This window comes from Corvus hawaiiensis, chromosome 3, assembly GCF_020740725.1.
Source record: "Corvus hawaiiensis isolate bCorHaw1 chromosome 3, bCorHaw1.pri.cur, whole genome shotgun sequence".
Classification (NCBI taxonomy): domain Eukaryota; kingdom Metazoa; phylum Chordata; class Aves; order Passeriformes; family Corvidae; genus Corvus; species Corvus hawaiiensis.
The window spans coordinates 72,891,807-72,904,053 of record NC_063215.1 but is presented as its reverse complement, the minus strand read 5'-3'; the positions used below and the strand labels follow the sequence as shown (position 1 = coordinate 72,904,053).

General features: G+C 38.0%; 1 protein-coding gene across 4 annotated transcripts in view; it reads right to left on the bottom strand.

Moving 5' to 3' along the window:
• Positions 1 to 232: 232 nt before the first annotated feature.
• Positions 233 to 12,247, bottom strand: part of ARID4B (AT-rich interaction domain 4B) — an 89,336-nt gene continuing 77,321 nt past the window's right edge. For all 4 annotated transcript variants that reach the window (XM_048296359.1, XM_048296355.1, XM_048296358.1 and 1 more), the window contains 6 exons: positions 11,874 to 12,066; positions 9,286 to 10,491; positions 7,313 to 7,423; positions 4,803 to 5,018; positions 2,995 to 3,141; positions 233 to 2,015 (listed from right to left, as the gene is read on the bottom strand). In XM_048296359.1, the coding sequence (XP_048152316.1) occupies positions 1,885 to 2,015; positions 2,995 to 3,141; positions 4,803 to 5,018; positions 7,313 to 7,423; positions 9,286 to 10,491; positions 11,874 to 12,066 (2,004 nt within the window). In that variant the 3' untranslated portion in view covers positions 233 to 1,884. The remainder of the gene's footprint in view (positions 2,016 to 2,994; positions 3,142 to 4,802; positions 5,019 to 7,312; positions 7,424 to 9,285; positions 10,492 to 11,873; positions 12,067 to 12,247) is intronic.

Sequence of the window (12,247 nt, the reverse complement as noted above, 5' to 3'; positions counted from 1 at the left end):
AACTGGCTCTGCCTTAATGATGGGCCACGCTTTCGCCTTCTGCTGAAAAAGAGGATGGATTTGAAATAATCACTTAAGAGAAAAATTAGGCAAATGCACCTACTCAAGCTTACCTTTATATGGCCATTACAGCACATCAAAGATCATTTGCTAAACTGATTCTGTAGCTTGACATAATTTTCATGAACACACTACAGTTGCTTAATTAAACTGTTAGAAACAAAATCAGGGATTCACAAACTATGGCATTTTATTTCAGAGGCCTTTGCTTACATTTGTACAATATATTACATAACTCTCCATTTTCTGCAGAACCTAATATATATTTTATAGCTTTTTTCTATAAGCTTTTCCTTCAATGTCTGTCAACAAATTTTTACAGTCCTGTACAATTCTGAATACTTTGAAACCATTTTCAATAAAATCAGTTATAACCTTAAGCGCACACTACGAAGACTGAAAATGCTTTTCTTAGAAAAGTCAAATGAAAAGGATTCTGACACTCTAGCATCTACAAACAAAATGCTTCAAATTCTTACATGTTGTATTGCCAGAAAACAAAGAAAAACATGCCAGCCCCTACTTCCCCAGGCAAAAGAAGTACACAGAACTACAATTAAAACAGTAAAACAATCTGTACAATAAAGTACTGTGTATTAACAGTGCCAGGTATTAAATAGCTTGAATGAACACTTCCGCAATATACAAATGTCTTACAAAGGTATAGAATTAACAGGAGAGAGCTTGGGATCCATTCAACATAAAATCAATACAAGTGAAAACATTTTGAAGTTGGTTTTGGAATTTGTACAAGGCATTTAAAAAATTAAACATCTACCACTCGGCTAGCTAGTTATTTTAAAAACAACTACCCTTTTGTGGCAGTGTTGGTATCAGCAACCAGAAATTATAACCTCACACCTTACTCCCTCTTGAAGTCCTCTCCTTGAAGCTCGTAATAAAATAAGCATTACAAATGAAATATTTGTTGCTTTAAGGGGAAAAGAAACATTTACAAGAAAACACAAAAATATACCTGTTATAATCCATTATGAATAAATATACACTTTAAACTGGCTGAATACAATCTTTATACATTAAGATTTAATACAGTTTGTTAGCCATTTTCTTTCTTTTTCATAATGTATTTTATCAAAATTAAAAAAAAATACTGTTTTATAGAAAAATGGCAAAGTACAGTAGTTTCATTCCAATTAACGGGTTCTTAAAACCCAGAGTAACCTATTTAAGCCTAATTCAAACCTGTAAACATTAGTCAGTCTTTTTTTTTTTTTTTTTTTTAAAGGAATCCTCATATTTGGTTATCAGGACTGATGTCAGACATCCTACTAACTGCAGGTTTTGAATAGATGTGCTTGACGTATACAATTAAAGCCACTATAAGGTGACTTAGCAGTTAAAAAACAATTAGCTTGTACAAATGAAAATATTTTCAATATTTGTCATAAATAAATGGAAAAATATCAAATGTTCCAGCTTTAACAAAATACCAGGGAATACAGTAAGCCTTACCACATTGATTTAGATCACCCCAACGACTATATACTTATTGTCCTGTCTCTACAGGCAGTGAACAGCCTCCATTTGCCACAGTGGAAGGCCTTCGAGTCACTAGACTTACAATTCCCAGACAAGTTGGAAACAATTATTGCTTGAGGAAAAGCAGTTTGTTGTACTTTTTCTTCATAAAAGTGCACTTAAGTGCAAAGTTAGCTTGTCAAGAAACAACTTTAAATACAAAATAGTGCTTGTCTGAATTTTGTGCCACTGTGCAGTATAAAAAAAAAAAAAAAAAAAAAGGAAAAAAAAAAAGAGTGGCCCTCAGCAGCCATTAAGTGCAAAGTGCTTTGGCAAGTCCTGCTGTCACCTGCACTCAACTGACATTCCATTCTGTGATGAACTTGACATAGATGGTTCTGCTAATGTTAACATAACTGCAGCCGTAATGGAACTAGAGGAAGGTGATGAGGAGGAAGATGATGTAGTAGCAGCACCTGCAGAGGAAAAGGAAAATACAGGTTATAGAGATTCATAAATCAAGCAGTAAAAATGTTTTCCTGTTCAGCAGCAAGCACTGGCACATACTGACTCCAGTAACTACTGCCTAGCAATGGAAAAGAAGCAAGCCTCCACTGCCTGGTTTGCGTAGGAAACACTGACAGAAGTATGCAGCCGTGTGCAAGGCAGTGCAGCACCATTACCCCTTGTAGCCCTGGGTCATCGACCACCCAGATAAGGGCCCAGCCAAAGGAGGCCAGAGCTCGCCCCTGACCCAGCAGCACAGTCAACTGTTCCCTTTCTTTCCCATGGGAACCAGCACAGGGCCTTGTCCCAGCACTGAATCTGCACATTCGCCCTGCTCTGACAACCAAGCAGCAACTGCAATTCCCACCCATAACCCATGACCATGACCCATGTCATGGCTGGGGCCATAAAATCCTACTACATGTGGCATTTCTCATAGAAAAGGATCCTTTTAGCATTCCTAGAAGCAGGCACACTAGAACATTCCTTACAGCAACAGGTGCGGCAGCTTCTGAAAGATGAGAAATTTAACTGGTCTCCCTTAAAGTCATGGAATAAACCCCTTATCCTAAGGGGAAAGGCACTAAAGGCCCACAAGCAATACTACAGTAAATTTATCCGTAACTTGAAGAAAAGTTAGAAGTTATTAACACCCTTTGTTCTCTGCTTAGATGTGTTTATTTTCTGTATATTTTTTCCTGTATGAAGTAGTTGTGCCTCAAGAGCATGAAACAGATTGCAAACCTTGGTAACGCTCTACCCCCCTGGGTATGTGATCCCCGCCTTCTAATGGTCATAAAATAACTGCACATAGCATTTCCCAAAACCCAAACAAAACCACATTCCTAATGACACACATCTCCCTACAAATTATCCAATTCTTATCAGGACCTTAATATAACATGCAATTAAGCCCTCTAAAAGTAGAATTTAGTTTCCAGTGCTCACTTTCCCGCTCTTTTTTCTTTAAGCGCTTTCTTCTTCGGTCAATGGAAGCCACCTCAGATTTCAAGGACAGGTAATGTTTCCTGATCTCTTGCAATTTTTCTTGGAGAACTGTTATGCGTTCGGCACTAGTCAGGTTTTCCAAGTCAGCTGCAAGTTAAACAATCTCTGTTAATTATTGTATTGAAGCATTGCCAAACACTTCTGAGTGTCACTGAAGTGGGAAATACTCAAATCTTAGTGATGTGCTTCAAGATAGCAGACAACAAAGACAAATTTGTTCATTTTTTGTTATTCTTTACAAGATACCACCATACACTCTTTGGGGACTTTTTAAGGAACTGGGAGAGGAAAAAAAAATGCATTCCCTTCCCCATAAGGAGGAAAAGGAAAAAAAAATTAAGACAACTGATGAAAACCTAAGGGCCAAAACTAGCTTTGAGCCTGTGGCTTTCAGTCCTTGCTGGAGCTCAGTTTGGCTCTTGACACCAGGAAGGTCAGCCTTGTTACAAAATAAGCAGGTTACAGTAGGAATCTGCACAGCTGTGGGGTGGTTCTGGTGGACTCCCTGGCACATGTGCCATAAGGAATAACCACACAGGACCTCCCTGCCAGACATGGCCAGTACAGGAGCCACCCCTCTGGCTGCTTCCAGCTGGGAGCTCTCCACAGCACGGCACACAGCAGTGGGTGGCACAGGCAGGAGAAACTCTCAGTTCAGTCCAGGGAAGCCAGAGGGAAGCCACACTGTTAACACTCCATTCAAAAGCATTTAAGAATCATTTAAACTACTGTGGGGTGCAAAACGCACTGTATCAACCTGTAATGAGGGCAGCACCAAAGGACCAGAAGCCACAACTGTATTAGGCTGTGGGAAAATGAGGAAAGCTCAGAGACATTACGAGTGTCTGACTCTGCAGCAGCAGGAAATGTGTCAAACAGCACTCCAGAGACGAACTTCAGCAAAGCAACTTTAGCATGTGGAGTTGTAGCCAAGGTAGAAAGAAAGGAAGGAGCAAAAGCCCTTTAAATGTGTTGCAACAGGAAAGTGTTCAATGAATCTCAACAGGGCAGTAAGTGACAATAAAGACCTTTTACATTATGTACTCCCGAAGAGCACCAGAATGTAACTTGTGAAGAACTACTGGGGAAAAGTACTTTTAAAAGTAGAGTAATGCTGAGATTCAGGGTTGGGGAGGAAATAAAAAAAACAACCCAGCAAAGCCAGATTCAACTGGTAAGTTGTACTAATATGTCAGAATTAATAAACCACTGATCTGTTTGTTTTTCAGATAGGCAAATGCAGTTTGCTCTGCTCACCCGTAGCCAGACCAGTAGCTTGACTGAAACAAACACAGTTCAAATTCTTAATATCAGAAATAGTAAACATGTTCACTAATGCAAAATGGAAGGCGAAAAAGTTACAAATCAATCACCTACATGTCTGACCAAGAACTAGGGAATGAGGAATAAAACACCAAGGAAATAGCAACAGAAGAAGCACACAGAGCAGATAATGTTCATGCCAGAATGACAGGTATGCACAGGACAACGAGAACAGCAAGTCAGCTCAGGAGCCATATCTAAAAACAGTCCTGGAAGAGTGTGACATAGGCAGTTCCCTGTGCTGCAATTGAAAAAAAAGAAAAAAAAACCAAACCACCACACTTTTTTTTTTTTTAATGAGGATTTATCACAAACTTAAGCAAATTCAGAATGGAAATGAGAAAGCCAAAATACAGAACATTCAAAAAGCCTTTTTACACTGTGCCACAAGATGACACTAGGTGTGTTTTCAAGAAAATACTTACACATTTGAAAACTCCATTTGTAAACTTTGGGCAAACGATTATTCTGTTCTTTCAGATCAGACTCCTTCTCTCCATTTTTACCACATTTTCCTGGAGATTGTGTTCTTGTGAGTGATTTGGTTTGGTGAGATTTCATGCCAGTAGAAACCGATTTTGCTGACTGAGACTTGGACACACTTTCACCAGCAGACAGTTCGTCACTGTCGCTGCTGTTTGCTGAAGAAACAAGAAGACATTGTTACAAAACAAAGCCCAAACTAAAGGCTGTCAGAAGCTGACAGAACCCCTGTGCTGATTTTCATACAATTAGGATTTGACACAAATCCTTTACTTTAAAACAACAGAATCCCTCCTGGTGTAGCAGCTTGGCTTGATGCTCTCTGCATCACTGAAGCACAAACCAGGTACATAAATGGGGCCAAAATGATTCACATCTGCCTGCGCACGGGGCTGTACTTTTTCTAAGAGTTCACAAGACTCATTGTTATGTTCCATCTCCTGTTCACCTTTTTTTAACATCAATTTCTATTGCAGTATACAATATATATAAACCTCTATCCCATTTTAGTGCTAACAGTTACAGACAAATCTTTGACTGCATTTTTAGGACATGTATCGCAGAAATCAGAGCAAACACAGCCTTTTCTTAGCCTTATGTCACCTTTATTTTAATTTTCCTCTACTAAAATCACTATCAATAATCTGGATATGTGTGACATACTCTACAATCTCCTCAGACATGATGATAAAATCTTTTAATTTTGGAAAAAGATCTTTAGCTGACCCAAAACAGAAGAACTTCACCTCTTTACCTCTTTCTAACTATAAAGCAACAGGCTGAACTGAACACAGGTTTTGATTCAAACCACTCAAAGGAGAGTAACAAAATAATCTATCTAAAAGACACAAGATTTATGAGTAATGATTGAAAGGATGAAGTTTTTTTTTAGCATTATTAAAATAAAACTGGGGTGAAAGCAGGTGCAAGAGACTGTAATGCAACACAAGTCTAGCAAAGCAGTGGAATAAAATGCCTAGGGAATCTGCACAAACTCCACTGTTAGAGTTATTTTTAAAAACACGTTGAATTTATATTTATTAAGAAAAATGTATGCCTCAGTTGCACCTGCCCCAGGTGTCGACAAAATGAGCCCTGAACCTTCTGGCCTTTATGATCTGGTGATCTACACAGGAGAAACTGAATACCCAAGACATGAAGTGTGAAAGAGCTTGCCCAGCTGCTTGTTGGCATTGGCTGGTTTAATGCAAAGGCAAGAGCTGAAGCTGCCACAAAGACAGTTTAACAGATACATCTGAATTTTGCCAGAAGTTTTTTGGGATTTTTTTACTTACAGCTGACTCACATTTTATCTATTTATTTTCCTTATTACATCCAGTAGTGCCCGAAACCTAACAAAAAGCACACACTAAGGATTATGTGGTAGTAGCTTTTAAGTTTCACATCCTGATGAAGACACAGGTTGAGAAAAAGGGGTAAATTCACCAAATCCAGGGGAATAATGGCAAGGCTAAAAATGGTGTATTTGTTCTGCAAATTCAGTTTGTATTGTTACGTTAATTTCTGATGCAAGGGTAAGAATAAAGATTATGAAATGAGGAGACCAGTCAAATGGAATTAAAAAGGATGAGAAAATATAAAAGGAGATCAATGAACATGAAGGACAGGTGGGGTGAAAGCAAATACCAGACCAGCAAGTACAGACTTTTAGTAAAAGCTCTTACTAGAAAGGGGGAGAGAAGCTGGGAGAGGAAAAAAGGCATGGCATATGCTTTTTATCCTTGCTTTAACTCCATTTTTTACAGTTATCCTCCAGGCTTCAGTCTCTAGCTGCTTCCTGGTATTTTTTTATTAACAGTGAAATGGAGCAGTAATTGATCTTGTTATCTCCCAAACACGTGTGCTAGCCTTGTCTCCCTAACACACCTCTGCTTTTATTAAGCTCTCTTATCCAGTACTATGGTTTCTATCCCAATGAGCTTCTACAACTACAAACAACTGCAAAAGCTGCATTATTTACTATATATGTAACAGACAGCACAGGAAGAAAACAAGAATCTGAATTCTTCTGGAATTATCCTCATATTTGCTACAGGGTAGAGATACTAACCTCTAAAAACTCATCTTGCAGAAAATACAGAGTATAATTTCCTTCAGGTCCCAGTCTCCCATCTAAAACAGGCAGCTATCATGATACAGAGATACCTGTCCCAGTTCTGCCATGTGTGAAATACTCACTCTTCTTGGCCTTCCTGAATTACAGAATATTAAGGACCTCATAGAAATAGGCCCAGAAATAATACAAGACATTTAAAAACACTTTGGCGTTTAGGTAGAGCAGTTTCTTCATTTAAACAGGGTTAAGAATTCCCTGATGAGAACATTTTGTCCTAATACATTTTTTATTAACAGACTTCATCTCCTACAATCAGTCAAACAAATGACACAGTACTTTCACACCTCTTATTTCACACCAAGCTGCTGTACTTACTAGGTTTACTCTTCTTTTTGCTGTTCACAGACGTTTTGTGGCTTCTTTTCTGTTTTTTTGAAGAGCTGCCTCCTCCCTGAGCATCTTTAAGTCTTTTTTGGCCCGTACAGACTATAATTGGGGGAAAAAAAAAACCCAAAACCTGAAATTAAATAAATGCTTGGCACACTTTTTCTCAGCCTCAAAAAAACCCACAAAACATTTCAAAGCTTAAGTTTGTAGACAACAGTGCAACTGTTCCTGCTTATCCTTAAGGCAGCTCAGTTTTCTACTTCTAGTGACAAGAGGAGGTGAAAGACAATGGAAAGCAGGCAAAGTTTCTTTGTACAGAGTGCACATGTACCATGACTACGAATGACTTTCCCATACACATCACCAGAATTTCTCTTGAACCACATGGATTTACTATCTTTTTAATACTGTTAATTAAATAAGAATACATTTATTTAAAAAGTTATCAAGACCTACTGGGACTAAAAAATGTCTTTAAAATTTTGCTGTACTTGGAAGCTGTGAGAAAAGAACCAAAGCCATAACTTGTGATCAGTAATTACATTAATTGAAGGTATTAAAAAAATAAATCTTACATAATGTTAAAAAAGAACAAGAAAAGAAAGGCAAACAAAAAACAGGGAAAAATTCTACTGATATTTGGGACTACAAAGGGAAAAAGTAGAAAAGGAAGATGGAAAAATTCTAGTACATCTGCTAAAAGAGAGTGTTTTAGAAGTTCTTCAAACGTTGTTTCATAACCATGTGACTTAAAGATTAAAAATGACTCCTGGAATAAAACAATTTTAATTAAGGAACTCAATTTTCTGAAACAGGTAACATGCTGACAAAATCAGAGAGGAAGTTAAAGTCTAATGCATGTAAAAGTACTCCTTTAAAACAGTGTAAAACTTCTTTCAAGTGGCAATAAACTACTTTCATATAAAAAAACCCTAACAACTTAAACCTACACAGCTCTAATTAGCAAAGCAGGTGTATTTATCGAGGGGTACACATTCACCTCTTCCAAACTCTCTCCTTTAAGGAAACACATTTTGTTGCATACTTTCAGAAGAATATTTCCAATAGAATGCTGGAGGTAACATACCTTTAAGGGCATTTTGAAAAAAATTAGCTAATTATTAGCCAGAATCTACTGAGATAAAAAAACCCCACTTCTTTCTTAGGATTAAAGCCAAAACAAATTTTCTTCCTTTGTGTTCCTAATTTTTAGCCACTACAACACAGTAAAAGTAGCTGTACTTTTGATGATCTGCAAAACAGCCAGTCACTTTCAGAAAAAAGCTTTTGAATCTAGCCTGGCCAGCAGTTAAAAAGCAGGCAGCAGTACAGCGACATCATGTGCACAAGTGTTTATTATCACCTGCTCTCTAGTGGTTTCAGGAAAGGAACTTCAATCTGAAAAATCACATATGAAAGTGAAATATAGCTTAAAAGGTCAGTGCTTTTATCAGCTTGACTTGAATCTTATGAAGTTAATGTTCTAGAAAAATACAAATTAGAAATGACTGTCTAACCACCCTAGCAGCAGGAGAGCTTTCTCCCCCCAAACAAACAACTTATAGAGAATCAAATTTTATGCAAGAAAAGCAACTTCTGCTTCTAAGGAGGGTGCTTAAAATGCTTCCATCTTGCTACAATAAATATTCCTTACACAAGCTATTACAGTTTGCTTTGGGCTTTTTTTGCCATATCCAGTATAAGCTTCATCCTTTTACCCTTTATCCCTCATTGAAACCACCACAATTTCTAATAAAAGGCCAATAAACTTGCTGGCAGATTATATTTTACTCACAAGATGATTATGCCATTTCCACACATCTGAAAAGGACAGCAGACTACTACTACGTGCAACAACTAGCTTCCCTCCACCATAACCATAACAGAATGAAAACACACCAACAATGTTAGAAATAAGAGCTGGTTAGGTTGGAGACAGCTCTGTTTACCCTTTCCTTTACCTTTTTCAGCATGCTCTGGCTCTGGTTGATTACTACTACTGGAGCTGACGCTGGCATCAAAACCTGTTGGAGAAATATTTCCCTCAGACTGGAGGTCTTGCAGCTCCCCTGCCACACTGTCCACCTCTATTGTGCTATCTGTTTCGCTTTTGATGCTTCGTATCTCTTCTTGATTTGGTGGCAGTGTCTCAGAGACAGTGACACTGGACTGATGTCTGCTGGACTCTGTCACAGTTACAGAGGAAGGTGACTCAGGAGTTGTAGGAGGAGTATTTAGCACTGAATTGCTGCCGCTGCTTGGAAATTCAACTTTCTTCTCACCCACTTCAGTCGGTTTCTCCTCAACAGGTTTAACATCCACACTTGCTGGCAAAGATTTTTCAAGCTCACAGTTAGGCAAAGAAATACCTTCTTCTGTAAGAGTCTGAAGCTGCTCCTCTGCTGCAGCATCCTCAGGAGCAGCGTGTGGAGGAGAGGCAGCAGCCTCAGTATCAGAGTCTGAGAACAGCTCCTTCAGTGTTTTCTTCGGCCACTGTCCTTGGATACTTGACCACACATCTTTTCGATCCTTCGCTCTGGTGTTCTGAAGTCTTTCATCAGAGTTATTTAGAAGCTTTATTCTTTTCTCTCCCACTTCAGAAAATCCAGAGTAGAAAGTACTTGTCCGTAAAGATTTCCTTTTCTCCTCTAGTCCATTGTACTTTTTCGTTGTGATTTTCAGTTTAGATTTGTCTTCCTCATCTTCATCCGAGGAGCTGTTACTGCTGTTTTCTAAACTAAGGGAGTCTTTGTTTTTGGACTTCTCATCCTTTCTGTTAGGTGACACGGTCTTTAAGGACTCCTCTGCCACACAGTGTCGTCGTTTACCACGTTTCACTTGTGGTTTTGCTGTTTTATCCACTATCTCCTTTTTTCCGTCCTTTCTCTTCTTTGTGGCTTCATCTTCTCCATCAGAGTCACTATCTTCAGATAACTCTTCCATCTCTTTCCGCAATCTTTCAGGAGACTTGGATACAGACTTGGGCACTACTGCATCTGTAAGAGCTTTAGTTTCTTCTGGAAGGGATGAACCACTCTGTTCTTTTAGACGGAGTTCATTTTTATCTTGGCTTACAGCTTCGGGCTGAGATTCCTCTTTGCCATCAGCATGTACATTCAGGGCACTTTGGTCATCTTCTTGCTCACTATCATCAGAACTTTCAGAAGCTAATTAAAAATAAATCCAAACAAAACAAAAACAAAACAAGAAAAGTTTGTCTTGATTCTGGTTACAAAAAATTATTTAAAAAAAACCAAACCCAACTAAAGAAAATCGTACAGATATGAAGACATGCTACAGGGATCTCTAGCAGTCTCTCTTAAATGGTATCTCCTGAAGAGTTCAAAAACTCATGGTATAATGGCTACATCAGAAACTAGGAAGATTCTCTGTTATACAGTACATCTCCAGGAATTTCTGAAGAGGTTGAGAAAGCATTAATCCATAAAATACAAATTTCTGCGTAATTACCCAAACCAGAAAAGGAAAGATGTCCTTACATATTTCTTACAGGTTACAAATGCTACCATTATCTGCCTTTTTTCCAATGCCCATAACATAGACATCATTTTCCCTGGAAAATCCGGTGTCTCAAGGACAGAACAACAACACACACATTGGATACCCTCTAACAAACCAACCTGATGATCAGCCTGGAAAAAGGAAGTGAAAGCAATAAAGAAAGGCACTTAGGGAAACAAATGGACAAGAAGAATGTAGGACAACTGCAAGAAAATTCAGGATCAGCAATAAGGAAACTGAGAGAAGAACAAAGATATATAATCCAGAAGGAATCAACAGCAATCTCATTCAGTGGGAAAAGATATGGATTCAAGGAGAAACACAGCAATTGGCTCAAATATAAATATACGTATATATATGTAACTCCTTGATTTCTAAAGTTAATTACAGATTAATTATTGCACTAATAATAGTGTCATCGTTAATTGCTTTTTTTTTTGTTTCTCATTTCCAAAGGAAATTAAGCTTCTTAGATTATGTCGATTGTTATTCTACCTACAGTTTTGGAACCCAGTGGCCAGTGTCATCCAAGTTCAAACAAGTTGGAATGATTATTAAATTCACATAGCTTCCACAAAAGTTTGTGGTTACCCAAACTACCTATACCATACACGGTTTCTTTCTCTGGAGGCATGATCTAAACTAAGAATGAAGAGAAGCAACTAGGTATTATAATGCTACTGTGGGAACACAGTTCTAGCAACAACAGACAAGCAGATATGAATAATAGGTCCTACAGCTTAGGTAAATAAAAAATTAAAAATTTAGAAATTAGATAGGAGGCAAAAACGCTTTGCTCTATATCAAACAAAAAAAAAAGGATGGCAACACAAAATGTAACTGACTGTTGACACACTGAATCCACAGAAACTGCCAACACTGCTTTTGTCCAAGGGTTATTTCTGAAGATGATGTTATAATTAGCCAGACAGACTCAAGCATTTAATTGCAGCAGTTGCTCTACATTTTCATTTACTCCTGTTTAAAGGCTGTTTACAGAATTAGAAAAAGCTTTTAAGTACAATACCTTGTAGCCCATTAATGATAGAAGTAATTTCTATTGATTTAACTGGAGCTTGTTCAGTATTTTTGGCTTCAGTGCTGTCAAGTTTGGACCCAGTCTCTGGTGATGTGCTGGTGTGAAAGGGGGGTTTTGACAAACGTCGCAATTTGCAGGGTTTAGGAGAATACTTCTCTTCCTTCTCTCTGTCAGTTTTATTCTAGGTGAGAAAAAAGATACAAAAACTCTTCCCATTTGAACACACATCTTATCATGGATTACAATGACATAATGCTTACAGTTATCTTAAACATTCAACCTGTAGAGGAAAGCTCTCCTCTTTGTTTAAAGGACTACAAATACCTTTCTACACTCCATGCCAAGACCTTTCTACTGGAGAC